This window comes from Homarus americanus, unplaced genomic scaffold (assembly GCF_018991925.1).
Source record: "Homarus americanus isolate GMGI-L3 unplaced genomic scaffold, GMGI_Hamer_2.0 scaffold9514, whole genome shotgun sequence".
Lineage (NCBI taxonomy): Eukaryota > Metazoa > Arthropoda > Malacostraca > Decapoda > Nephropidae > Homarus > Homarus americanus.
In genome coordinates, this window is record NW_024728474.1 from 522,588 (window position 1) to 548,118 (window position 25,531).

Genomic DNA, 25,531 nt, shown 5'->3' on the forward strand with positions numbered 1-25,531 from the left:
GCCCCGGAGGAGGCTAGTTTATTGGGCACCCCCTTACATCCTGTGCAAGGTGAAGCGCAGAAGCGTTTACACCGACCATCTGGGAAGCATGCTCAGTTCATGCTTCCTACCACTACCACGTTTTGGTTGAGTTGCCAGATGCGGCTCTCACTGCTCACACGAACAAACCACAACTTTAACAAAAAATATCGAGACCATGTTTCAGTAATACAGACAAATTTAAGTACGGCTTCATTGTTATATGATCAATGTTTTTTGTTTCATTTATCTTAGCTTAGTTTTAGTGGGGAGAGGAGGGGGAGTGTTGGTTATTTGGAGGACGCACGCTTGGCAACTGTCAGCACGCGGAGAATGGTAATACTGTTTACATTCACTGAGTGTGTGGGCGCTGAGCAGGAGGTGGTGTTGTACAGGGTCACCCGCTAGTCGTTAAACACTGTCTGCCTCCACAGGTTGTGTCCTGCAGTACGCGTCAACACCGTCCACATCAGAAGTGACAAATCCTAATAAGTACTACACGATGGCGGGGTCCTACAAGGATGTAAGTTATCTTCTCAATTGTTACATTATTTTGCCTACTTAACCCCACAACCTCCACAACTAATAGTGTCTGTGACGGGGGGAGGGAAGGGGTGGCAGATGGCCTTTCAAGGATCCTCCAGTGTTGGGTTGGTGATAACCTTGCCCAGGGCGTTTTGAAGCTCAGTACTGTTTTTTAATCAACGGTTTCAGTAGCTAACTGTTAGGTAAATGTTGCCTTATAACGAGAAGTGGCAATACAAATTAATAATATTAATAATAATGATATTAATAAAGGTAACAGCAGGAGGCCTATTGACCCATTCTAGGCAGCCCTGTTTACACTCAGGCCTTATCAATCCTATATCTGTACAACCTATATTTGAACCTTCTCAGCGACTCTTGAGTAAATGACGAGTGTTTAGTAATCTGTTCCACTCATCCACCTCAGTGTTGACCTAATTTACGCCTAAAACTAAACCTGTCTAATTGAAAACCATTGCTATGTGTTGGTTCCTGATTTGATGGTTTAAGTAACCTTACGTGTTGTACTGTCACTCATAAACGAGACTCCCCCCCCCACTCCCGTATATAGGTGTTGGAAGAGGTCTTGGAACTCGTGGCCCTCTGCTCTGGGAAGGGGGGGCTCACTGCCTTCTGTATGAACCACTGTCTCGGGACATGTCTCGTTTCATGCACAAGTAATACGTGGTAAATGTAACAGGGTATCCTTAGCTCGTGATGTTTGAGCCCATACTGCCTCCTTGGACATTTCTGCTCTCCTCAACTAGGAAAGGTCTCGCCCCGACACCCTTGTCCAAACCGTGGCCGAGTATTTATTGGAAAATTTCTCCTTTGTCCAGAAAAAGTTTAGTTTAGACTTAGATATAATACGATGAACAAGGTAATTGTAGTGATGATATTAGGATCTTAAAATATAATGCGTAAAGATAACATAATTATGCTTTTATAGTCGCCTCGTATTAGTTGTGTATGAAACGAGACATGACCCGGGGCAGTGGTTCGTGCAGAAGGATGGAAGTGATCCACAACCCCCACCCCACACCCCCCCCACACACACACACACCCCACACCCCCACCACCTACCACCTACGTTAGGTACATTGATACCAAATCTGACATGCCACCTGGGGGGGGCGTTTCTTTTATACTGTGTACTTTCATATCAGCCCTCCTTCCATAAACACACTTGAATCACATCTCACTTTAATCTACGTCTCTGAAAGAAATCCCAGAGCAACTTTTTAAACGTGTCTCTACTGTATAGATAAGGTCCCAAGTTGGTGTAAGATAAGAACAACGTAGCTCTGTCAACACACTTCAGTAGGTAAAGATATGAATGATATTAAATGATAGGTTCCTCACACACACACACACACACCGACCTACACCCACCTACACACACACCCACCCACCCACACACAACCCCCACACACACACCCCCCACACACACACCCACACACACCCCCACACACACACACCCACCCATACACCCATACACACACACACACACACACACACACACACACACCCATACACACACACACACACACACACACACACACACACACACACACACACACACACACACACACACACACACAGTCGTTTATCCGTTTGTGTATTGTAACCGTGATGTGTGTTTTGCCTTTACTTATCGAGATCTGATAGTTGTTATGGTAGTAGTCGCCGTTGTTGTCGTAGTTGTATCATCATTATTATTGTATACCCCCCGTGTGTGTCCGGGCCAGATTCTTACCTCACTTATTGAACTCGGAAGCTGAAATTTGCACACAGTAAGGAACAAATGGTTTGGCCAGAAGAGTGAAGATAAATAAATAAAAAAATATCCATCACCATTCATACTACCACACCCACACCACCACCACTACCACCACCCACAACACCACTACCAACACCCACACCACCACCACTACCATCACCCTCTACCACACCACCACCACTACTATCACCCTCTACCACACCACCACCCCTTACCACACCCCACACAGCTACCACTACTCACCCAACCACACCACCTCCTATCACACCACTACCATCACCCCCTACCACACCCCCACCACCACACCTCCCTTCCACACCACCACCACCGTCATCACCATCATCACCATCACCTAAGTTAAGCATCACTGTACGTACATTGCAAATTGATACTAATATTATTACAATTAATTATTTTTCATAATCTGTATGGAGTATTTACACCACAATGGGGCTGTGGTGAAGCTCTGATTAATGTTAGTAGTAATTATATTGTCGGACGTAATTATGGACAAGTGATTGGGTTAATTTTTTTATTGGTAAATGTAAAGTTCATTATTGTGTGTGTGTGTGTGTGTGGCTCGTCTCTCTCTCTCTCTCTCTCTCTCTCTCTCAAGACACCAAATATCCCCAGAAGTTTCCAACTCGTGAATTTTATGACTGTGTTATGTTGAGACGTCACACGTTTTACAACCAGACTATTTCACAACCACAGGAATATTACAATCCCAATATATTAAGACCATAGTGTATTACAAACAATATTTTTTTCAAACTCTGTTATTACAACCCCCAGAATCCTACAGACTTATTATTTTCCAAAGAATAATTTCACAACCCCAGAATATATAACTCATGGTATTTCACAACTGTTCAGTAATGTAAATCTCCGAGAATTTAAACGTCGTAAAATTCCATAAATTTCAACTCGTTCGACTTCCAGAATTGTTAAATCTTCAGAATTTGTCACATTTATTTACCTACGACCCTCGACCCACACGACCCATACTCACGACCCATGACGCACGACCCGTGACTACCGACCCATAACCCACGACCCATGACTCAGGACCCATGACCCATAACACCCAACACACCTATTAAGGACGTATCTAAACTACTCTCAAATATTGTCCTTCCTTCCCCACCTCCCCATTACTCCCCATCCTTCTTCCACATCACCCCCCCATCGCTACTCACCCTAAACTGTACCCAAGGACCATGAACGACAAATTGCTTCGTTAAATATGATCCCCAGCGGCAAGGGCAGCGAGGTTGCATGACGTGTGTGCGTGTGTGTGTGTGTGTGTGCTTGGTGTGTGTGTGTGTGTGTGTGTGTGTGTAAGAAAATAGACATGAGCATGCATTTCCTCACCTCACAGTATCCCCCTCCCTCCTCACCTCACACTACTCCCCCCCTCACTTCACACTACCCCCCCCTCCCCTCACACTACCCCCTCCCTCAACTCACACTAAGGCGCAGGTCATATAATTTCCTTGCTGTCACTTTTCCGTTCCTTAATCCTCGCTGCCAGACGACTTGTAGGCGAAAAATTCAATTCCAAGACGAGAGAAATATTGCCAAGTATCCTCTACGTATCCGGTTTTTTTTTACCAGTCAAAGAAAACGGGCTTGAAAGCTGTCCACGAAACGTACCTCTAAAATATTACTTTTTACCCGGAAAGACTAGGAGTGTTCAGTGCTTCAATTATTTGTTTTTTTGTAAGAATCAAATCTATCGTCTTTTTGGGGCGCATGATTTAAAATTCTTATTATCGTTTATGTATTTTGTATTTTAAGTGATGATAAGTTTTCCCATCCAAAGAAAACGGGACAGAGTTACGCACGAAGAACTTGGTTAAACTCTTGTGAAATATTAACAAATATCAATGATTTTAGGTTCTGTTATGTAATTTTTTAGCTACAAAATTTAACTTCCAACCTTTACGAGTATTCATCTTGGCTGTAATTGGTGTAAGATCCAGAGTTATCACCTAAACGAGTATGTTATGTATTTTGTGTGACTGTAATGAACAATATTTTCGCTTCGGGGGTAAACTATGTTATCTTGGAGTAGTAAGAGCCGCCGTCGCCTTGGCTCGTCTGCTTGTTTGGATGAGATGAAATTTTTACTCGATTCAATTCGTGTTGGTGAGTGTGTCGTTTCTTCCATCTCATCCTCCTCCTCCTCCCCCTCCCTCCTCCTCCTCCTCCTCCTCCTCCCCTTCTTCCTCTTCCACGCATCCTCCTCCTTCTCCTCCTTTACCCCTCATCCTCCTCCCCTTGTCGTGGTAGTTGTGGTTGTTGTGGTGGTAGTAGTTATGGTATTGATGGTGGTAGTAGGAGTGGTAGTGATGATGGCCATGGTGATAATGATTCTTAAAATGTTGATGTTTGAAGGTTAATGCTGGTGGTCACGAGGATGATGACTAGTCCTTCCTGAACACACACACACACACACACACACACACACACACACACACACACACACACACACACACACATAATAGACGTGAGATAGACAGAAATACTTAGAGGAAGGAAGATGATAGTGAAGAAGACAGAGAAAGGAAGATACAAAATGAGACAGACAGACACAGACAGACAGACAGAGGGGGGCAGTAACATGATTAGGGAAACTAGTGGACCGTCAATTGTGGAATTGTAATAATTCATAGGCGGTCTATACTAGCCTAAGGCGATAGTGCTGGGGAGGGAGCGGGAGGTAGGGAGAGAGAGGGAAGGGAGAGGAGGGAAAGGGTGATAAGGAAGGGAGAGGAGGGAAAGGATGAGAGGGAAGGGAGAAGAGGTAGGGAGAGTGGGTGAGGGCCAACGCTTCTACTCTGCAAAATTAATTCCTAGCGTTGGTGGTATTGGTGAGAGAGAGAGAGAGAGAGAGAGAGAGAGAGAGAGAGAGGCTCCTCTCCCTCATCACCATACATCTACATTACCTGCACTTTTATATAAACTTGAATTAATAGTCGTGTTTGAGAGCCACCTGTAAACTATACCCTTCTTCCCTCGCCTTCTACTTTCTTCCTATTTCTCTTCTCCTCTCTTTGCCTTCATCTTCCTTCTCCTCCTGCTCCCTTCTCCCTTCTCTGCCTTCATCCTCCTCCTCCTTGCCCTCACCTTCCTCTTTTTTCTCTGTACCTTCATCCGCCTTCTCTCCCTCCTCCTCTCTTCTTCCTTCTCTCCCCCACCTCCTCTCATTCTCCTCTCACCATGTAAAAGGTTTCTGTGGACTCCAGTTTTCCCCGTTATGGAACATCGGCTGAGCGAACTAGCAGAGGCATACCTGAGCGACAACGTGTTTTCTCAAGTTCCCTAATTGGCGCAGGTGTACCGTCCGGAGGTGTAGGTAATTAATTCTCTCCATAAAATAGGTTCTTTGTTGAAGCTGTGTTTTAAAAAGCGGTGTTGGGATTGAAGCTGAAGCCATTTTTGTTATTTACATTAATCTAATCTTATATTGAAGTCAAGACATCTCTCTCTCTCTCTCTCTCTCTCTCTCTCTCTCTCTCTCTCTCTCTCGCTTTCCCATATAACACAGAACCTCATATTCCTACCACCTAACTAACATAGGTTACCTGGAGAACCTCATTAGCTAGCTGACAGGCAACAGGTGAGCATGGGAATTTGTAAATGAGTTGTAACCAGATGTTGCTTGTTTCAGGTGGTGAAGAGGGCCCGGTCGGCATACAACGGAGGGCGTACACTGTCGGTGGAGCATCGGCGTCGACAACTACAGCAGCTCCGACAGATGTGCCTCGACCACAAGGACACTTTCCTCGACGCGCTTAAGATCGACTTGAGGAAGGTAAGTGGTCGAGTATGTGAGTTAAATTATGTTCTCCTCCAACTGGGCTGCTCCTCCTCCACTATTCTCTTCCTTCAATCATTCATCCTCCACCCCTTTATCTGCTTTTGCTATCCATCCTGTACTATCCTTCTCTTCCTCTCCTCCTCCTCTTCATCCTCTCCACCTCTAACTCACCTACCTCGTCATCACCCTCCCCCCCTCACCTCACGTCTCACCTCCCGTCCACAGCCACAGTTAGAGGCCATGATGTTGGAGGTGAACGCTGTAATTATGGACATCACCTACACCTTAAACCGCTTGGACAAATGGGTCAAGACAGAGATGGTGTCTTCGGCGATCCCCTTCGACAGGAGCTACATCTACAACGATCCCTACGGCGTGGTGCTGGTGATGGGGGCATGGAATTACCCCCTTCAGCTGGCTCTTCTCCCTGTGACAGGTAGTGATGCGAACTCTCAGGTGTAGGAGCCAATTAGAGACGGGAGGTTAGTGAAAGGCCGTCAGCCCAGGTGTGAGTGATTGAGGCGTCTGACGTCATGGTTCTACAGCCGATACATAGCATGTATTGTATGAACCTTAAGTGACTAACCTAACCTAACCTTACCAAACTAATCCTGATCTAACCAAACCTAACTTGAAGACTCTTAGTGGGTTTGATCCGATTTAGTAACCAATATCAAATTTGTGTGGCAACTTTAGAAACATGGCAGATACTTTTCAACCACTCAGAGCCTGGCTGACGGTCGCTCTGTAGTCACAAGGTGATCAGTGACTCAATGTATATATTTTTGGATCATATGAAGATTAGCCCTCCCAGCTTGTTTCACCTGATGATTGAGCACCCTAACGCTACCTGGGCGTTACATTAGGTTAGTGTTAAATTAGTTTTAGATTAGGTTAGGTTAGATAAGTTATGTTAGTATTAGGTTAGCTCAGGTTAGGTTTAGTTAGGTTAGTATTATGTTAGGTTAGCTTTAGGTTAGGTTAGATTAACGTAGGATGTTAAATCATCAGATGAGTTCACGTGATTCAATATTTAGTCTGACTTGACTTCTTCTCTGTCACATTCCACATCTTGTACAGTAGCAGCAGCAGTGTGTGTGTGTGTGTGTGTGTGTGTGTGTGTGTGTGTGTGTGTGTGTGTGTGTGTGTGTGTGTGTCAAATTATGTCTTCAACAATCTTCAGAGTTTGGCCAGACTTACTAAGTTCTTAGAAAAGTCTGAGTTTGAATTTCTTGATGCTGGTGCAGGAAATTACTTCTCGCCTCATAAGTAGGTATGTGTAGTCTATGGGTGAATTCCTCAAATCTTACAGCAGGGTCTTGGTGGTGAGAGGGCCGCCCACCACCCCTCTCTCTCATCACCCTAAGACTTACAGCAGGGTCTTGGTGGTGAGAGGGCCGCCCACCACCCCTCTCTCTCATCACCCTAAGACTTACAGCAGGGTCTTGGTGGTGAGAGGGCCGCCCACCAACCCTCTCTCTCATAACACCTGCAGGTAGTGACTCGTAGTTTTAATGAGCTTCCCTCGTAGAATTCTTAAGTGTTAGGGCGAGGTCTTGAGGGACGCTGGCGAGGGGATGTCCACTGTGACTCTAAGCCTCCTGTAGCAGGTAGAGACCAGGGAGTGACCAGGTAATGAACAGGTGGTGACCAGGTAATGAACAGGTAGTGACTAGGTAATGACCAGGTGGTGACTCTCCTTTCTGTGGCAGATTTCAGTGATACAAAATAAAACTAATGAGTAAAATATCCGGAAATAGCGCCAGGATAACTGTCAGACGATGGTGAGTAAAGAATAATAGTGTGAACCCAGTGAGAGCAGCCAGGAAATTGTCTTCATCAGGTGCGCTAGCGGCAGGTAACGCGGTGATCCTGAAGCCCTCTGAGGTGTCGCCTGCTACAGCCTCCGCCCTGGCCAAGCTTATTCCACTTTACCTAGACAAGGTGAGTAAACTGTCAAGAGTTAATTCCAAGACAGACAGACAATGTGTGTGTGTGTGTATGTGCGCGCGTGACATTAGGTTATCGTACTTCCTGGCGTTACCCGTGAGGTCATCAAGGTCACGATGCAACAAAGGATCATGCAACACCAGACGAAGGGGGACAAAATGGCACTGTGGGGTAGGATGGGGTTATGGCGCTGGGTGGCAGAGTGGGGCTCTTGGCACTAAAGAGGGAGGGGGAGGGGAGGTTGGTGCGGCACATGGCACTAGAGGGGTGAGGAGAGATAAAACAGCATGGCACTAGAGGGGAAGGAGGACTTGCTAATTGCTTAGAAAATTGCAATTACTACGAGGGTTGTGGTGGATGGGGTGAAGTACACAACCTCCCCCCGTGCTCCCCACCCGTGTGTGTGTGTGTGGGTGTACGTGTGTGTGTGTGTGTGTGTGTGTGTGTGTGTGTGTGTGTGTGTGTGTGACCTGAAAGATTAACAGAAATGATAAAGTCAAGGTATCACGTGAAGATTAGACACCCCAGCTTATTTTACTTAACCTAACCTAACCGCTGATAACATTAGAACATTTAATCACCAGGTAAAATAACCTTGGGGGCTAATCTTGAGGTGATCCAAGTTACATTTGTTCTAATAATATAAAGTCAACTATCAGACAATAACACACAGGTAAATTTGGGCAACTGACTCACAGGTTAAGAAAAAATAAAAAATAAATAATAATTGTGATTTGGGGTTTATAATAAAATAATACAAATAAAGCTTATAAAAGAGTATGTCTGTATGTTCATAAATGTAACTATCAAAAAACAAGAAATACAAAAATACAAAACATTACAGTTCCACAAATATTTAGAACATACAACAAAACACTAAACCAAATTTCATGCGTCAAAATATTTAGAAAAAATTCAGACTACGACAAAACTCAACACGTGGAATTTCATAACCTAGATCACGCGCACCTACAGTGATTTAATTGCATATATATATATATATATATATATATATATATATATATATATATATATATATATATATATATATATATATATATATATATATATATATATGAAACAATTTCAGATTACATAAATACAGCATAAAATTCAACTAGAAACATACGATACATGAGTCAAAATTTCACACACACACACACACACACACACACACACACACACACCCCATATACACAACCACACATACACACACACACACACACACAAAATCACATATACACAACCACATATACACAACCACACACACACACACACACACAACCACATATACACAACCACACACACACAACCACACACACACACACACACACACACCCACATATACACACACACACAACCACATATACACAACCACACACACACACACACACACACACACATACACATACACACACACACTAAAATATTTCATAGGGCCAGACTGCATCGGGTTTACTATCTGGGCTGAAAAAATTGCAATATAATTCAGGCAGAGGCTGGGAGGACCCGGCTACCCTGCCTGGCAATCTGAGGTGCCGTAATGACTGTATTCAACGGGAGATGGCTCACCTACCTCCCTCTCTCTCTCTCTCTCTCTCTCTCTCTCTCTCTCTCTCTCTCTCTCTATCTCTCTCCTGGCAATATTCCTTCTCTCACCTCCCCTGGGATGACCATGGAGGGAGGGAGAAGGGAAGGGGAGAGAGAAAGGGGAAGGGTGAAACAAGAGGGAACAGAGAAGGAGAGGGTAACGGGGGCGGAAAATGAGAAAGTTGGAGGAAGAGGTTACGGAAAGGGAGAAGGGAAGGGTGGAGGCAGAGGGGCGGAGAGAAAAAGGAAGAAGAGAGGAAGGGGAGGAAGAGGAAGGATGGAGAAAGAAATAAGGGTGGAGAGAGAGAGAGAGAGAGAGAGAGAGAGAGAGATTTTGCGCGTTTACAGCGGATATTTTATTGTGCACTTACACTCATCCTGTAGCGTAGCGCAAAAGGATTACAGAGAAGCGTTTACAAAGCGGTCATACACTAACCCCCGTTGTCAGGATATTGCGGCACTGAATGTTGCCACAGTATTTCATTTACATTATTTGTTTAGTTCTATACACTGGTTTATTGGCAGTTGATAATTTTTACAATGGTTGAACTGGGCTGTTCTTATGGCTAATCAGTTCGTGCACGTATGGGCTGGATGCGGTTGTGGTGGCCGAACAGCAATTTCTCGGACTAGATCTCAGGTGGTAGTAGGAGCCGGTGTCGAGGATGGTAGAAACTTACCAAATTTGGTGATGAGGTCGTGATGGTCAGTGAGAGTCGAAAGCGGCTGGAAGTGTGTTGAGCGCTTTCTGGATATGTGGAGTAGGAAGGAGAGAATAACTTGCATGCCCTTTGCACTTTTTCAGGTGTTTACGTTGTGTGGCATTTAGGGAGTGAAGAGACCAGGTGGGGGAGGCATAGGTGAGCTTGGGAAGTATGAATGTTGTGTCTCCTGGAGGGGGGGACTGTGTGGCTACGGGGATATATTTCATAGACAAAAATAGACAGATAGATAGATCAACATTACGAAGCACCAATGACCTCTGACCTGACCCTTGACACCACCCCCCCCCTCCTGCAGGAGTGTGTTCAGGTGGTGTGCGGAGGAGTGGAAGAGACGACGCAGCTACTACAGGAGAGGTTCGACTACATCTTCTACACGGGTTCCGCCACTGTAGGGAAGATCATCAGAGAGGCGGCCAACAAGTTCCTCACGCCCACCACACTAGAACTGGGCGGCAAGAGGTGGGTGGCAGTGTAGATGGGGAGGCAAGGGTGGGTGGCAGAGTGGATGGCATGAGTGGGTGGCAGAGTGGATGGCATGAGTGGGTGGCAGAGTGGATGGCATGAGTGGGTGGCAGAGTGGATGGTGTTGTTATGGATGACGATGTGAATGAAAATGTATCTTGTCTCCTACCCACATAACATCCACCCCTACCCACATAACATCCTCCCCTACCCACATAACACCCCTCCAACCCACATAACACCCTACCCAACCCACATAACACCCCTCCTACCCACATAACACCCCTCCTACCCACATAACACCCTCCTCTACCCACATAACACCCTCTCTTCCCACAGCCCATGTTACATCGACAACAGTGTGGATTTAAACCTTGCTGTACGTCGTGTCTTGTGGGGGAAGATGCAGAACCTTGGTCAGACCTGCATCGCCCCTGACTACCTGCTGTGTTCCAAGGCCCTGCAGGACCCCATCATCAAGAAGGTGAAGGAAGTCCTACGGGAGTGGTACGGACATGACCCCAAGGACTCCCCTCATCTGGCAAGGATAGTAGCCGAGCGACATGTTGAGTGAGTGTGTTGTTATCATTAGCAACCTGGAGTGTGTGATTGATATTTGTTCTCTTATCTCTGTCTTATATCTCTACTCCTGTCTACTCTGTTCTACTCTACTCTGCACTACTCTACTCTACTCCGTTCCACTCTGTTCTACTCTACTCTACTCTTAAGTCATTCCGTATTAAAAAGTCCTCACCCTTACAGACGCTTGGCGAGTTACCTGGAGTGCGGCAAGGTGGTGGTTGGGGGCCGCTTCGACTTGAGTGATCGCTGGGTGGAACCGACACTCTTAGTAGATGTACCTGAGAACAGTAAGGTGATGACTGAGGAGATCTTTGGTCCTATTCTTCCCATCATCAACGTAGAGACGCACGTGGATGCCATCAAATTCATTAATAAGAGGTAAGGTTGTGTGAGGTTTGTTTGTATTTCCTTAGCAATAGTGGCTGGATTATTGAGTGGTAGAGGTGAGAAGGAAGAGAGGGAGGGTGAGAGAGGGGGAATGAAGGAAGGAAGGAAGGAAGGAGAGAGTAGAGAAGAAGGGTGAAAGGTGAGGGAGGGAAGGAGAGAGAGGGGGAAGGAAGGAAGGAAGGAGAGAGTAGGGAAGAAGGGGGAAAGGGGATGGAAGGAGGGGGAGAGAGAGGAGGATGAAGATTGAGAGGGAAAGCGGGAGGGGGGAAGAAGAGAGAGAGAGAGAGAGAAAGAGAGAGAGACTTAGAGGAAAGGGTGAGGGGGAAGGAGAGAGGATGATAGAACGAGAAACTAGATAAGAAAAAGAAATATAGATCGAGACAAAAATACCAAATAGGGAGAAGCAAAGTGAAAGAAAGAGACAGACAGAGAAATAGAGAAGAAGTATAAAAACAGACGAAACGTATAAACAAAACAAAACAGACAAAATCTCCCTCACACAGATAACGTTTTAATCAGTAACGTCACAAAGGTCAACATGGACTTCTTATCTTAAAAAACAACAATGAAAACGGATCCTATAAAGTTATTATTTAAAGGGTAACTTAAAGAAAATGGAGGCATCTATTGCCCTGAATGTCTTTTGTGTGTGTGAATTTATGATTAGTGTGTGTGTGTGTGTGCGTGAGTGTGTGTGTGTGTGTGTGTGTGTGTGTGTGTGTGTGTGTGTGTGTGTGTGTGTGTGTATCTTTCTTTCTTTCTTTAGTGGGTTTCCCTAATGGTGTGTAATAGAGGAAATGACGGTCTCTCTCTCTCTCTCTCTCTCTCTCTCTCTCTCTCTACCACATTTTTGTTCTTGTCATTATTTTTTATATTTTTTTTATTCATCTTTTTTTTCATATTTTGTTACTAATTCCTTCCTTCCTTCCTTCCTTCCTTCCTTCCTTCCTTCCTTCCTTCCTCTCTCCCGTGACAAAACTTAAAACAAAATTAGTAGGTGACGTAACTCTCCAGCACAAGTGAACACCACAAGGGGAATTTTAAACCAGAAATAGACTTTAAAGAGAAGAGTTGACTCATGAGACCAATTCTCCTTATTACGTGGTTAAGGATGATGCGGGTTAAATGGCCCGTCCTTAATGACCCGTTTAAATGGCCCGTTTTAAATGGCTTATTAAAATGCCACGTTTTAAATGTGTGGTTTTTTAATGGATCGTTTTTATTGGCCTTTTAAATGGATCGTTTTTATTGGCTCGTTTAAATGTCTCATGCTAAATGGCCTTACGTAAGAAAGATTGTAAGAAAAACAAAAAAAGAAAGACTAAACAAGGGAGGAGAGGAATTTGTATCCGTCTGCTAGCCAATCAGATTCGGTTATAAGACTGGAGAGAACAGACTATGTATACAGGTAGATATGATGTCATTAAGGACCACAGGTAGATACAAGGTCATTAAGGATTAGTATAAACGTAAAGTAATTTAAAATATAACAACGAAAAATTAAAATTAACACAAAATCAAAATAATGAAAAACAAAGATAAAACCAAAAATAATTGGAAAAAAATAAGAAAAATAAATAAAAAAATCATTAATAACAAACCAACTCAACACAGCATAAGAACAACAGTTTTTCATAAAAGGTAGAAAAAAAAATCGATTTTTTTTTCTCCCACAACTGATGTACAAAGTTTAGGAATGTTGTAAAAGCATTGAGGGTTAGGTGCAATTTTTCTTTGTGTGTGAGACAGACAGACAGACAGACAGACAGATTGATAGGTAGGTAAATAAACGACGGACAGACGTACAGAGAGACAGACGAATAACCAGATATAATGAGTTACCAACGCCTTCTCTCTCCCTCCTGCTGTAGAGAGAAGCCCCTGGCGTTGTATGTATTCAGCAAGAAGGAGGCGGTGAAGGAGCTGTTCCTCCGCCAGGTACGGTGTGGGGGCGTCACCATCAACGACACCCTCTTCCACGCCGCCAGTGAGTACCCGCATCCCGTCCTCTCTAAAACAGGATTATAGTGTTGTGTTTTTAATTTGTTTTTTGTTATGAGGTGGGAGGAGGGGGGGATGTTAGGGACTTGAGGGGAGGTTGGGGAAGAGGGGGAGGTTAGGGACTTGAGGTGGGGAGGTTAGGGACTTGAGGGGAGGTTAGGGACTTGAGGGGGAGGTTGGGGAGGAGGTAGGGAAGGTTGGGGACTTGAGGGGGGAGGTTGGGGAGGAGGGGGAGGTTGGGTAGGAGAAGGGAAGTGGGGGACGAAAAGGATGGTGGACGAGGAGGGGGAAGGGGGAGAGACGAGAGAATGTGTTGAAGGAATGAAGGTAAATGTGTGTGTAAAAGGAAGGGTAAAAGAAAGAAAATTGAAAGAAATCGAGATAGAACTTTCATTCAATAAGGGAGAAGAATCCTGCCAAAGTTTAGAGTAAAAATCCAAACTCTCTCCCTCCCTCCCTCCTTCCCTCCTTCCCTTCCTCCCTCCCTTCCTCTTTTTCTCCCTCCTCCTTCCTACCTCCTCCTTCCTCCCTCTTTCCTTCCTTCCTCTCTCCTTATATCCATCCTCCTATGTCTTCCTCCCTACTTTTTTCTCCCCCTTTTTTCCGACTATCTTCCTTCCGCCTCCCTCCCTCTCCCTTCCCTCCTTCCTCAGTCTTCCTCACTACCTTATTTCATCCTTTGTTCCCCCCTTCCCTCCTTTGTTCCCTCCTTCCTTCCTCTTTCCCGTCTTACCTTCCCTCCCTCTCTTCTTCTTCTTCCCTCACTCTTTCCCTCCCTCCTTCCCTCCCCACCTCCCTCCCCTCCACACTTGCACACACCTAACTCTCACAGCTTAAACTTCCCCTAAACTAACCACGCAAATGTATGTCTCATAACAAACCACGTAATGAACTCTTATGGCTCATAAAAACACACGTGCTGGTAGCGTCTCATGAGTTATGACTGAAACCACGTCAAGCATTTCTCCCCATTCTAACTACGTCAAGCATTTCTCCCCATTCTAACTACGTCAAGCATTTCTCCCCATTCTAACTACGACAAGCATTTCTCCCCATTCTAACTACGTCAAGCATTTCTTCCCATTCTAACTACGTCAAGCATTTCTACGTCAAGCATTTCTCCCTATTCTAACTACGTCAAGCATTTCTTCCCATTCTAACTACGTCAAGTATTTCTTCCCATTCTAACTACGTCAAGCATTTCTCCCTATTCTAACTACGACAGGCATTTCTCACAACTCATAACCTTCACGAAAATAAAATAATCTCACTTTATATTTAACTCCTAAAAGGCAAAACAAAAAAATATGTATAATAATAAAATAATAAAAATAAATACAAAGTCAGCATGTTTGTTAATTTCTGTAACGAAGATTAAAATAAAAAAATAACATGAAAAGATACTAAAACCGATTGATTATTTAGTTTATACCTGAGTTCAATTTCTACAGGTAAATTTGCATACGACTTTACCTGTGTTTATATTGATGAGTTAATTACTAGGGTTTGATCAGAAGGGAGGAAGGTGAGGTGGCTGATTTACGATGGTGTGAGGGGAAAGTGAGGTAAGGTAAGGAGGGGGGGGGGTTCCTTTAAGACGGGGAATGTTATGCATTACAGATTCACAGGTAAATATATTTGTTCTTAAGTTGGATCACCTGAACATTAGACACCTCGGCTTGTTTCAACTTAAGATTATATTAGGTTAGGTTAGGTTATAGAGACACCATCACGCTCGACTCCTCCTGGTCTATGCCACAGCAGACTCGACACAGAACACAGCATCAGGTGACTTTATAAACAATCAAGGGACTTTGTAAACACGCGGGTCATGTCGTATGTGTGATTATCTCAAACCAGACAGGCAGAGACAGAGAGACATAGACAGACAGAGAAACAGAAAGTAAGACAGGCAGACAGAAGAGACAGAGAAAGATCCTGTTCAAACATATTTAGTGTTCTCTCCCTGTCTCCCACTCATTATCTCCGTGTGAAAACCATTTGTCTTATGTAGTGTGAGAGGAAAAAAATGGTTGACTTAATTTGTCTTAGGTTACCGAGAGAAGGGGAGAGTATGAACAGTAATTATGTTAAGCTCGTGTGTGTGTGTGTGTGTGTGTGTGTGTGTGTGTGTGTGTGTGTGTGTGTGTGTGTGTGTGTGTGTGTGTGTGTCTGTCTGTCTGTCTGTCTGTCTGTCTGTCTGTGTTAAGCGACAGCCTCTCGTGAAATGTTTAATCATTTTTTTTTGGATTATCTGAAGATTAGACACCTAATCTCTTTGCCTAAACTAGCTTAGCTTAACTTATAATCCAACCATCGTAACATTAATCTAACTTAATCTAATGGATTAAGTCTTTGTACTCGAGGGATTAGGTCATCGTACTCAAGGGCTTAAGATATTTTACTCAATGAGCTAAGTCACTGTACTCAGGAGGATATCGTACTCAAGGGATTAATACATCGTACTCAAAGGGTTTTAAGAGGCCGACATCGTGATTACAGGAAAATATTAAATAGGAAAGAGACAGACAGACAGACAGACAGACAGAGAAAGACAGACAGACAGACAGACAGACAGACAGAAAGAGAAAGACAGACAGACAGACAGACAGACAGACGTGTATAAACTGAAGCCAATAACTACAGAAATATGACCCCGTAAATTAATGAGTTATAGACAATAAGTGGCACAGATGACACCAGGTGACACTAGATGACACCAGGTGACACTAGATGACACCAGGTGACACTAGATGACACCAGGTGACACTAGATGACACCAGGTGACACTAGATGACACCAGGGTGACACTAGATGGACACTAGGTGACAAGATGACACTATGACACCAGGTGAGGCTACAGATGACACCAGGTGACACTAGATGACACCAGGTGACACTAGATGACACCAGGTGACACCAGGTAGATGACACCAGTGACACACCAGATGACACTTGACATGACACCAGGTGACACCAGGACACTAGACACTAGATGACACCAGATACTAGATGACGCAGGTGCCTACTGCAGAGATGACACCAGGTGACACTAGATGACACCAGGTGACACTAGATGACACCAGGTGACACTAGGTGACACTAGATGACACTAGATGACACCAGGTGACACTAGATGACACCAGGTGACACCAGGTGACACTAGATGACACTAGATGACACCAGGTGACACTAGATGACACCAGGTGACACTAGATGGCACAGTAAATGAATAAGCGGTACAGATTACACAGTAAAGCAGGAAGAGGTAAATATGACACCGTATGACACTATATATTAGAGGTACAGATGACACCGTATGACACCGTGGCAGGTGGTGTCATGCGCTGCCTGTCCCTAAAATTTGGGTGGCCAGATCCCCTGTGTTAGTGAGTGAGTTTTATACTGGAGCAGTGAGGATGGGGAGGACCCTCACTGTAGTGTTCCACCTGGCTTGTTCCTGTTCCACCTGGCTTGTTCCTGTGCCACCGACTCTGTTCCACTTGCCCCGTTCCTCCAATCTTGTTCCTGTTCCATCCGGCTGGTTCCCATTCCACCTGCACTGCTTTACCTACCTGCTTCCTGTTCCTTCTGCACTGTTCCACCTGTACTGTTCCACCTGTGCTGTTCCATCTGTGTTGTACCACCTAGGTTGCTCCACCTCCTGGGTTGGGCCACACACACGAGGGAGGAGGAACTCAGCCATGGAATATTCTTGTAGTGATGAACCTGCACCGTCAGGAGTAATCAGTGATAGAGGGTGCAGCTACCTCCCCCCTCACCCCCTCTCTCTCCGTCCCTCCCTCTCTCTCCGTCTCTCTCTCTCTCTCTCTCTCTCTCTCTCTCTCTCCTCGATCAAAAATAGGCCAATAAATTCCCCTCAATTTACAAAAAAAAAAGTGAACCTGTTTTTTTCTTAACCTTTCCCACAATCTTTTCTTTTTGGTCTTGTTTTGTAGTTTTGTTTTGTTGGGGTCTTTTGGGGATCTTATTTTAAGGGGTCTTTTGGTGGGACTTGATTTGGTGGGGTCTTTTTGGATTGTCTATTATCGTGGGTTAAAAATTAAATTAATTTACATGATATTGGTTAAAAGTGAGACCTTCAATTTTTTTTTCTATGCCTCCACCGGAACTAATTAATGTCTAGGCAGAATCTGAATCTATTTAAAGCTGCTTCACCCAGAGCCACGGGACCTCTCTCTCTCTCTCTCTCTCTCTCTCTCTCTCTCTCTCTCTCTCTCTCAACACTGTACGTAATGCTTCTATCAGTCAATTTACAAATATAAAATGAGGTATTCTCCCTCCCCCTCATACCATCACAACACACAGGTGGAATTATCTACCAAATGCGCCGTAAACACACTTAAAAATAATGAAGTGTGTTGTTTGTTATATAATTTGTAATTGCTGATGGATTAGTGTAATTATTATATTATGGGATTAAAGACCTTAGTTGTTGAAGCGCTGTAATAACACAAGAACATCAAGTAGAGTCTGTAGGTGTTATATTCCAAATGCTTCTGGCCAGAGGAATGAAAATAAACTCTGGGTTGAATTATTTGCCAAATGCGCCTGTCTACCCAGAGCAATTAAAACAAACACATCCGTTTTTCCTCCTAAATACTGTACTTCAACTTAAGAGCAATAAAAATAAACCCCGAGAAAATTATAAACCATCTCTCTTGAGCAATAAAATAAACCAAGAGTAAATTATATCCCAAATACTTCCCTCCCTCCTCTTCTTCCCTCCCTCTTCTTCTCCCCTCCCTCCTCTTCTCCCCTCCCTCCTCTTCTCCCCTCCCTCCTCTTGAACACTAAAGTTATGGCCTCAAGAAGTTATATTCCCTAAATGCTTCTTCCCATCAGAGCAATAAATGATACCCCAACACCCCTCACCCCCTCAACCCCCACCTCAACCCTCCCTCACCCTCAACCCCACCTCAACCCCTCAACCCTCCTCCCCCAGCCAAAGAATTTAACCAAAGACTCAACTCTACAATCAACTTAAGATAAATCGTAACGAGAACTTAACTTTCCAAAACGATTCCACAAGAAAATAAAAACATTCATGTGAAATTACGACCATAATTAGGGCTGACCTGGCCTTTCTGTTCTCCAGGTGGGACTTGGAAACTTAATTACCTCGACGCCATCACCCGCCGCGCCATTAATGTGCCCACAGCGACTCCTTTATCAAATATCCCTAATTGCGTGGGTCCCTTTGTGTCGCGATCGGCTGCCTGTGTAATGGACTGAGGCGAGATCGGGGCTAAGAATTGATCGGTTGTTGTGCGATCGGCTGTAGTATAATGTGGCGTAAGGTGGTAGTGTGGTCTCCCCCTCTCTCTCTCTCTCTCTCTCTACGTAATTAGAGCAAAATAGAGCCAGGGGAGAGAAGATGACGCGAGCCATCTCAAAGACATGGGACAAAAGTGGTATTTTTAGTTTCACGGCCCAAGACTTGTGAGTATTTTTGTTAGGGGGACAAAAATGATGCGTGTAAATTTTTATGAGGGAGAGATGAGGAGGAGGGGAGGGAAGAGGGGAGAGAGGCAGGGAAAGAAGGAAAGGAGGAGAGGAAAGGAATAAGGAAGGGATAGGTGATGAAAAGACAAATGGGATAGGGAAGGGGAGTGAAAGAAGACTTATAGCGAAAGAAAGTAAGAGAGAGAGAGAGAGAGATCAAATACTGTAAGTCTTTCCACTAACTCTCTTGTCTGACCTAACCTATAATAATTTTTTTTTTTTAATTTTACTTATACTTCATTTTTGCATATTATTGTATTATGTATTTTCAATTTATTTCGTTTTATGTTTCATTAAGCTTCGTTCTTTTATTGTTTTTTGTCTCATAAACCTGAACGAATATATATGGGTTGATTGTTCTTTTGTGGGATTTTGTATATCATGCCTTAATTTTTTCGTATTCTCTCTCTCTCAACCTCACCTACGCCCACTTAACCTCACCTACGCCCAACTAAAACTACCCTCGCCCGCAGGTAGCACGATGCCCTTCGGAGGTGTGGGCAACAGTGGGATGGGCGCTTACCACGGCAAATATTCCTTCGACACTTTCACACACAAGAAGTCCTGCCTCAATCGTTCCTACAACCCCCTCATTGAGAAGGTCACCAGGTAAGGCACTAATTAAAGGTGTAGTGCTGAAAGTTATTTAATGGTATTAGATTTGAGTTGATGGCCATATGCAGGTGTTTAAATAAAGTTAGGTTAGGTAGTGTTAGCTCGGGTTAGGTTACGTTAAGTATGGTGAGTTAAGGTTAGGTTATGTTAGGTCGGGTCTGGTTAGATTAAGTTAAGTAAGATTAAGCTTAATAAGGTAAATAAACAGATCCGTAATTCACATAATCTTGTCCTGATCCTAAATTGACATAGTATTCAATAAGACCGATCTGTCTATGATTGTACAAGTTGTTGGTCTGAGGAGGTGAGTGTGTGAACCCCACCCCCACATCCACACCCACACTCCCACCCTCATACCCACATCCACACTCCCACCCACATCCCCACACTCCCACCCACATCCCCACACTCCCACCCCCATCCCCACACCCACATCCCCTTATTAATTCCAATGACTTCTTCCATCGATTTCCTCCCTCACTGAATCACCCAAACCTGATTTTTCCACAGAATCGAATATAATTTTCTTATATTATGCAGAGAAAAGGACAGTGAATATTCCCAAAGACTTTCAGTAATGTATAAGATATTCATTTATTCATTTCATAGGTCAAATTTATAGTATTACAGGTAATTTGATTCACAGGTGTGTTGACGTTTATTGTCTTCACCTTTAATTAGATTGAGTGATTTTTTTTTATGTCTTTCCTGTTGGTGATGTTGATACTACTCTTAAGTAAATGTTTAAGTGAAGGATTAAATTAATTACTTGTAACTGTGATTTACCTGAAGTGTTGTGTTACCGATCTCAGGTGTGTGTGTGTGTGTGTGTACAGGTGTGTGTGTGTGTGTGTGTGTCAAGCCTCTGTGATACCTGGCACCACGGGTATGTTGTGACTTATGACACGCCCACACGAGGGAGACAGAGATGATAGATTGTGTTTGTCTCCAGGCTTAGAGGAGGAGGCCTTAAGGAGGGCGGCCATTAAACAGACGAGAGAGGAGCGTCTTCACTTTACGAGGGCTGAGGCGCTCCACCGATAGCCTCATCTCCTCACTCTGCTCGTTATACCCGCGTAAAGTTGTCCGCCTGCTTAATTATGCAGAGGATCCCCGAATTTAAAGCAGAATTAAGGATATCTCACAATGCAGACGAAAAACTGGGCATCAGATAAGCCCGGCGAGGTATTCAACGCGGTAAAATTGCATTTGCTTATCTTTAACTGAACAGACATTTGTTACAGCCCTCGGCGATAACATCCCTGGCCAGAGCTTGATGGCCACCCTCTGGGCCACAGTATGAAGGGTTGGCCATGTTAGGCTATTGTTCATGACCAATGTGTGTGTGTGTGTGAGAGAGAATGGTCACTCAGACCTACTGCTCGTGGTTAGGCTAGGAGACGATATCCACCCAAGGCCATTGTCCATGGCCATAATGTACGACGATGACTCTGGTCGTGGCATGATGCAGTGGTCACCAACAAGCTTTATCTGGCCCAAGGATCGAACCTATGTCCTCGAATATCAGTTCCAGTTGCTGCCCTTCACCTCCTCTCCCTACCCCGACCCGCCACCTCTCACACAACTAATCTTGATGTGATCCTTAAGTTTATGATACTAATATTTTTTATAGCGGCGTCGTGGAGGGCATTTTTAAAGTGTGTCATCTCGTTCAGTTAAGTCAAAATATGGTAGTTTAGGGTAGTTTGTGTTTGTTGATGGCGTCATTACCCTCCCAAGACTATACTTAAACCTCCCTCTTAACATCACAAACAACAGTAAACCCAAAGAACTAATTAATCAACTTTAATCTCTAGAATCTAAATTAATTTCAACATTTTTCAGGTTCTCTCTCAATAACTGGTAGAGCATAATATTTATACAAGGTAAGATGGTCGCCACAACTCCCTAAGACTTGAACCATCCACGTCACGAAAGTTTACAGACCTCCAAGACAGAGAGAACCTGTAATGTCATATCTCCATGACAGAGAGAACGGGTAATGTCATATCTCCAAGACAGAGAGAACCGGTAATGTCATATCTCCATGACAGAGAGAACCGGTAATGTCACATCTCCAAGACAGAGAGAACCGGTAATGTCATATCTCCAAGACAGAGAGAACCGGTAATGTCACATCTCCAAGACAGAGAGAACCGGTAATGTCACATCTCCAAGACAGAGAGAACCGGTAATGTCATATCTCCAAGACAGAGAGAACCGGTAATGTCATATCTCCAAGACAGAGAGAACCGGTAATGTCATATCTCCAAGACCGGACGAACAGCTATAATTCTCTAAATCCAGGTTAAGAATGGTTTAAAGAATCCTATTTATGTCTCCCGATTCAGAAATACAGTACAATAGATATTATTAAAGACGTTCGTATATGACCTGAATCCTGGTTTTTTGTTTATGTATGACTACTGAACTGAAGTTATTGTTTGGTTTTGTCTTTTGGTTTTGCAGTTGAGCATCGTACGTCGTGGGATATTAATTTTAATGTTTTTTTATTTGTTTTTTTTTTTGAGGGGGGGGGGGGGGGCCAGGCCTTTTAGCTAATTGATGACAGTACTTTTCTAATTATTGACAGTACTTTTAGCTGATTAATGACAGTACTTTTTATAATTATTTGACAGTACTTTCAGCTAATTAATGACAGTACTTTTTCCAATTATTGCCAGTACTTAAAGCTAATTAATAACAGTACTTCACCCAAGTTAGTACCGTAAGCAATACCTACAAAAGTCTCCTCCACATTAACCTCTCCACGTGTGCCTCTTGTTCTCCTAGGGCGCGGTTTCCCCCCTACACGGAGAAGAACATGAAGGCATTGATCTCGCAGAAGGACCCAGGAGACGGCCCCGGAGTCCTCCACCACCTGAAGGTCTTCACCAAGTACCTTTTCAGTATGTCTATCGGGGCACTCCTCCTCTTCCTGTACATACGCTACACATATGTCAAGGTGTAGCGCCACCCCTGAGTGCGTGTGCGTGTGTGTGTGTGTGTGTGTGTGTGTGTGTGTGTGTGTGTGTGTACAGGTAAAGGCTTCGTCTACACCAGGAGTGAGTGTGTGTACTACGCCACACACACACACACACACGGTACAGCCTGGTTAGTGCACTATTATCTGCTATACCAAGATGTCCCTTATATACTGTGCACCAACTGGCTGTACAGTATGTTCAGTCCTACATGAAACACATACAGTAAACCCCATGAAGTAGTGACAGATGAAATGACTCACGTGATGACCTTGACCTTTGACATTCTGACGCAAGAACCAACAGACAAGATTTTTGCTGTACTGGGAAGACCATTTGTCAGGTTCTCGTGGAAAAACAGAGACCAGAACTACGAGTAACTACGTGAAGCAACATCTTGATCGAGTGATAAACCTCAGTCCAGATGATGTTGGCCCCTTGTCTTCTATTAAAATATATATGATATATATTTAGGTATGACTCGTTTAAGCATCGTCTTAAGGACGGTATAATCTACATACCTGGGAGAAACATGCCTCTATTTCTTACATTTTTCCAGGTGTGTTAATGAGAGCTCTGTGTCTAATTAACTAACAGAACATTTGACTCGACCATTGTGTTACAGTTCATAACCTCACCGTAGTCATTCTCAGTGTCCTGTATAATGTATGTAAATGATTCAAAATACACCGGCAATTATCACCTCAGTCTTTCACTAAACCTTCCTGATGGGACTCGAGACACCCCCTACACCTCCCCTACACCCCCCCTACATACCTCCATACACCCCCCTACATCCCTCCATACACCCCTACATCTCCCCCTACACCATAAGCCTTCGTTACTCAATTATGATGGAAAATTGTGTAGCCCTTGTTTTAACCTGTTGCTGTACCCGTGATCAGTGTGAGTTGTATGTTCATTTGTCACTCTGAGCAGCAGGGAGCCACACACCTCATAGATCTTCCCTTCCTCTATAGAAAATAACAAAATGGGGGAGTGGTTTTTTTAGTTACAGGATAAAAAAAATGTGTAAACAATAAAAGGATAGTTGAGGGATAATGTGTGTGTGTGTGTGTGTGTGTGTGCAACATAGCTATTGAAATAAAACAGCCAAACCTTCCTTATAAATCAACAATGAACCAGACACATCATCGTCAAGGAGTCATCAGCCTGCTCACCATCACCACTCATCACCATCACTCCTCACCATCACTCCTCATCAGTCCTCACCATCACTCCTCCTCACCACCACTCCTCATCACCACTCCTCACCAGTCCTCACCATCACTCCTTCTCACCATCACTCCTCCTCACCATCACTCCTCCTCACCATCACTACTGGTTACATGACACACAGGTTCATGTTCTGATCACTCCCTGTAGATCAACTCGTGAGGCTGTATTTAACTGGTTAATTCTAGGTACAGCACAGAAATTACATCCAGAATACTAGCAAAATGACAGATACGTTAATTTAGCACCAGTTAGGGGACAAAACTACAGTAAGACTCCACCTTAACTAGATAGGTTAATTTAGCGTCTGTGTCCAGGTAAATGTACTGTATTATTTTACATTAACATTAGTTATGAGACAGATGTAGTGAGACTGTATCATAAGTTAACAGTAACCAGGGGACAAAATTAACGTATAGAATCTTGGTAAATGGTGAGGGTGGCTGTGGTCAGTGCGGCTCCCTCACAGTGACAGGGACGCGGCGCTCCCCTCTACCTGTATGTCATGGCAGGCAGGGGGAGACCCACATTTAATATTTCCCCTTTATTTTCTGTCATACAAGTAAGGTAGGGGAGGGGAGGGGTACACGCGTGTTTTACTGCCCAGTTTTAATGGAAAAAACAATTTTGTCAGGGGTCAGGTGGTGGTTACCTGTGTGTGTTGGTTTGTCTGGTACTATGACTCAGAGGCTCTCTTGACTCGTCTACTGGTGAGACAGTGTGGCGGTCGAGTGGGTACAAAGGTCGACTGTCAAAGGCTGTCACTGCTACCAATCCACGAGAACCACGGACAAAATAGAAACACAAAGACATTCAAACGTACAGTCACGGCCAAAGGTCCTGTTACCTCTCCTGTTGCTCCACGAGCCCCAAGATTCAGACTCGTAAACCCGAAGCAATAGACACTGCTGCATTATTCTATCCAGGATGCTTCAGATTCACGATTCTGAATCCCGGGGTTCGTGGAGCAGCAGGAGAGGCGACAGGACTTTTGACCGTGACTCTACAGTGTACTACATTGAGAGCCTCAGGATGGGTGAAGCCACAAGTTTAGAAAACTGTCAGGTCAAACTTTTTCGTAGTGAGAATTGTAAACTCTTGGAATAATCTGGCAGAGAGTGTTGTGACGGCACCGAGCGTGAGCTCATTCAAGACCAGACTTGACCAACACTGGAGCAGGTTCACATACATTCAGGAGCCAGTACATGCTCAGTACTTGCTAACAGTGTGTTGCAGAGACGTGACCGACCGTCCAAGTGGATAACGAGCCGATCAGTGGTGAAAAGGATAAAGTAAAGTAAAGTAAAGTTGCGGGAGTGCGGTG

At 44.2% G+C, this 25,531-nt stretch overlaps 1 protein-coding gene across 1 annotated transcript; it reads left to right on the forward strand.

Annotated features, from left to right (window-relative positions):
• Positions 1–360: 360 nt before the first annotated feature.
• Positions 361–23,673, forward strand: LOC121866100 (aldehyde dehydrogenase, dimeric NADP-preferring-like). Its single transcript, XM_042365695.1, has 10 exons — positions 361–541; positions 6,000–6,143; positions 6,375–6,585; positions 7,993–8,093; positions 10,710–10,873; positions 11,216–11,446; positions 11,639–11,836; positions 13,717–13,832; positions 19,846–19,981; positions 22,781–23,673. Exons 1-10 carry the CDS (start codon positions 521–523, stop codon positions 22,956–22,958), a joined length of 1,500 nt encoding a protein of 499 aa, XP_042221629.1. The 5' UTR covers positions 361–520; the 3' UTR covers positions 22,959–23,673.
• Positions 23,674–25,531: the final 1,858 nt, after the last annotated feature.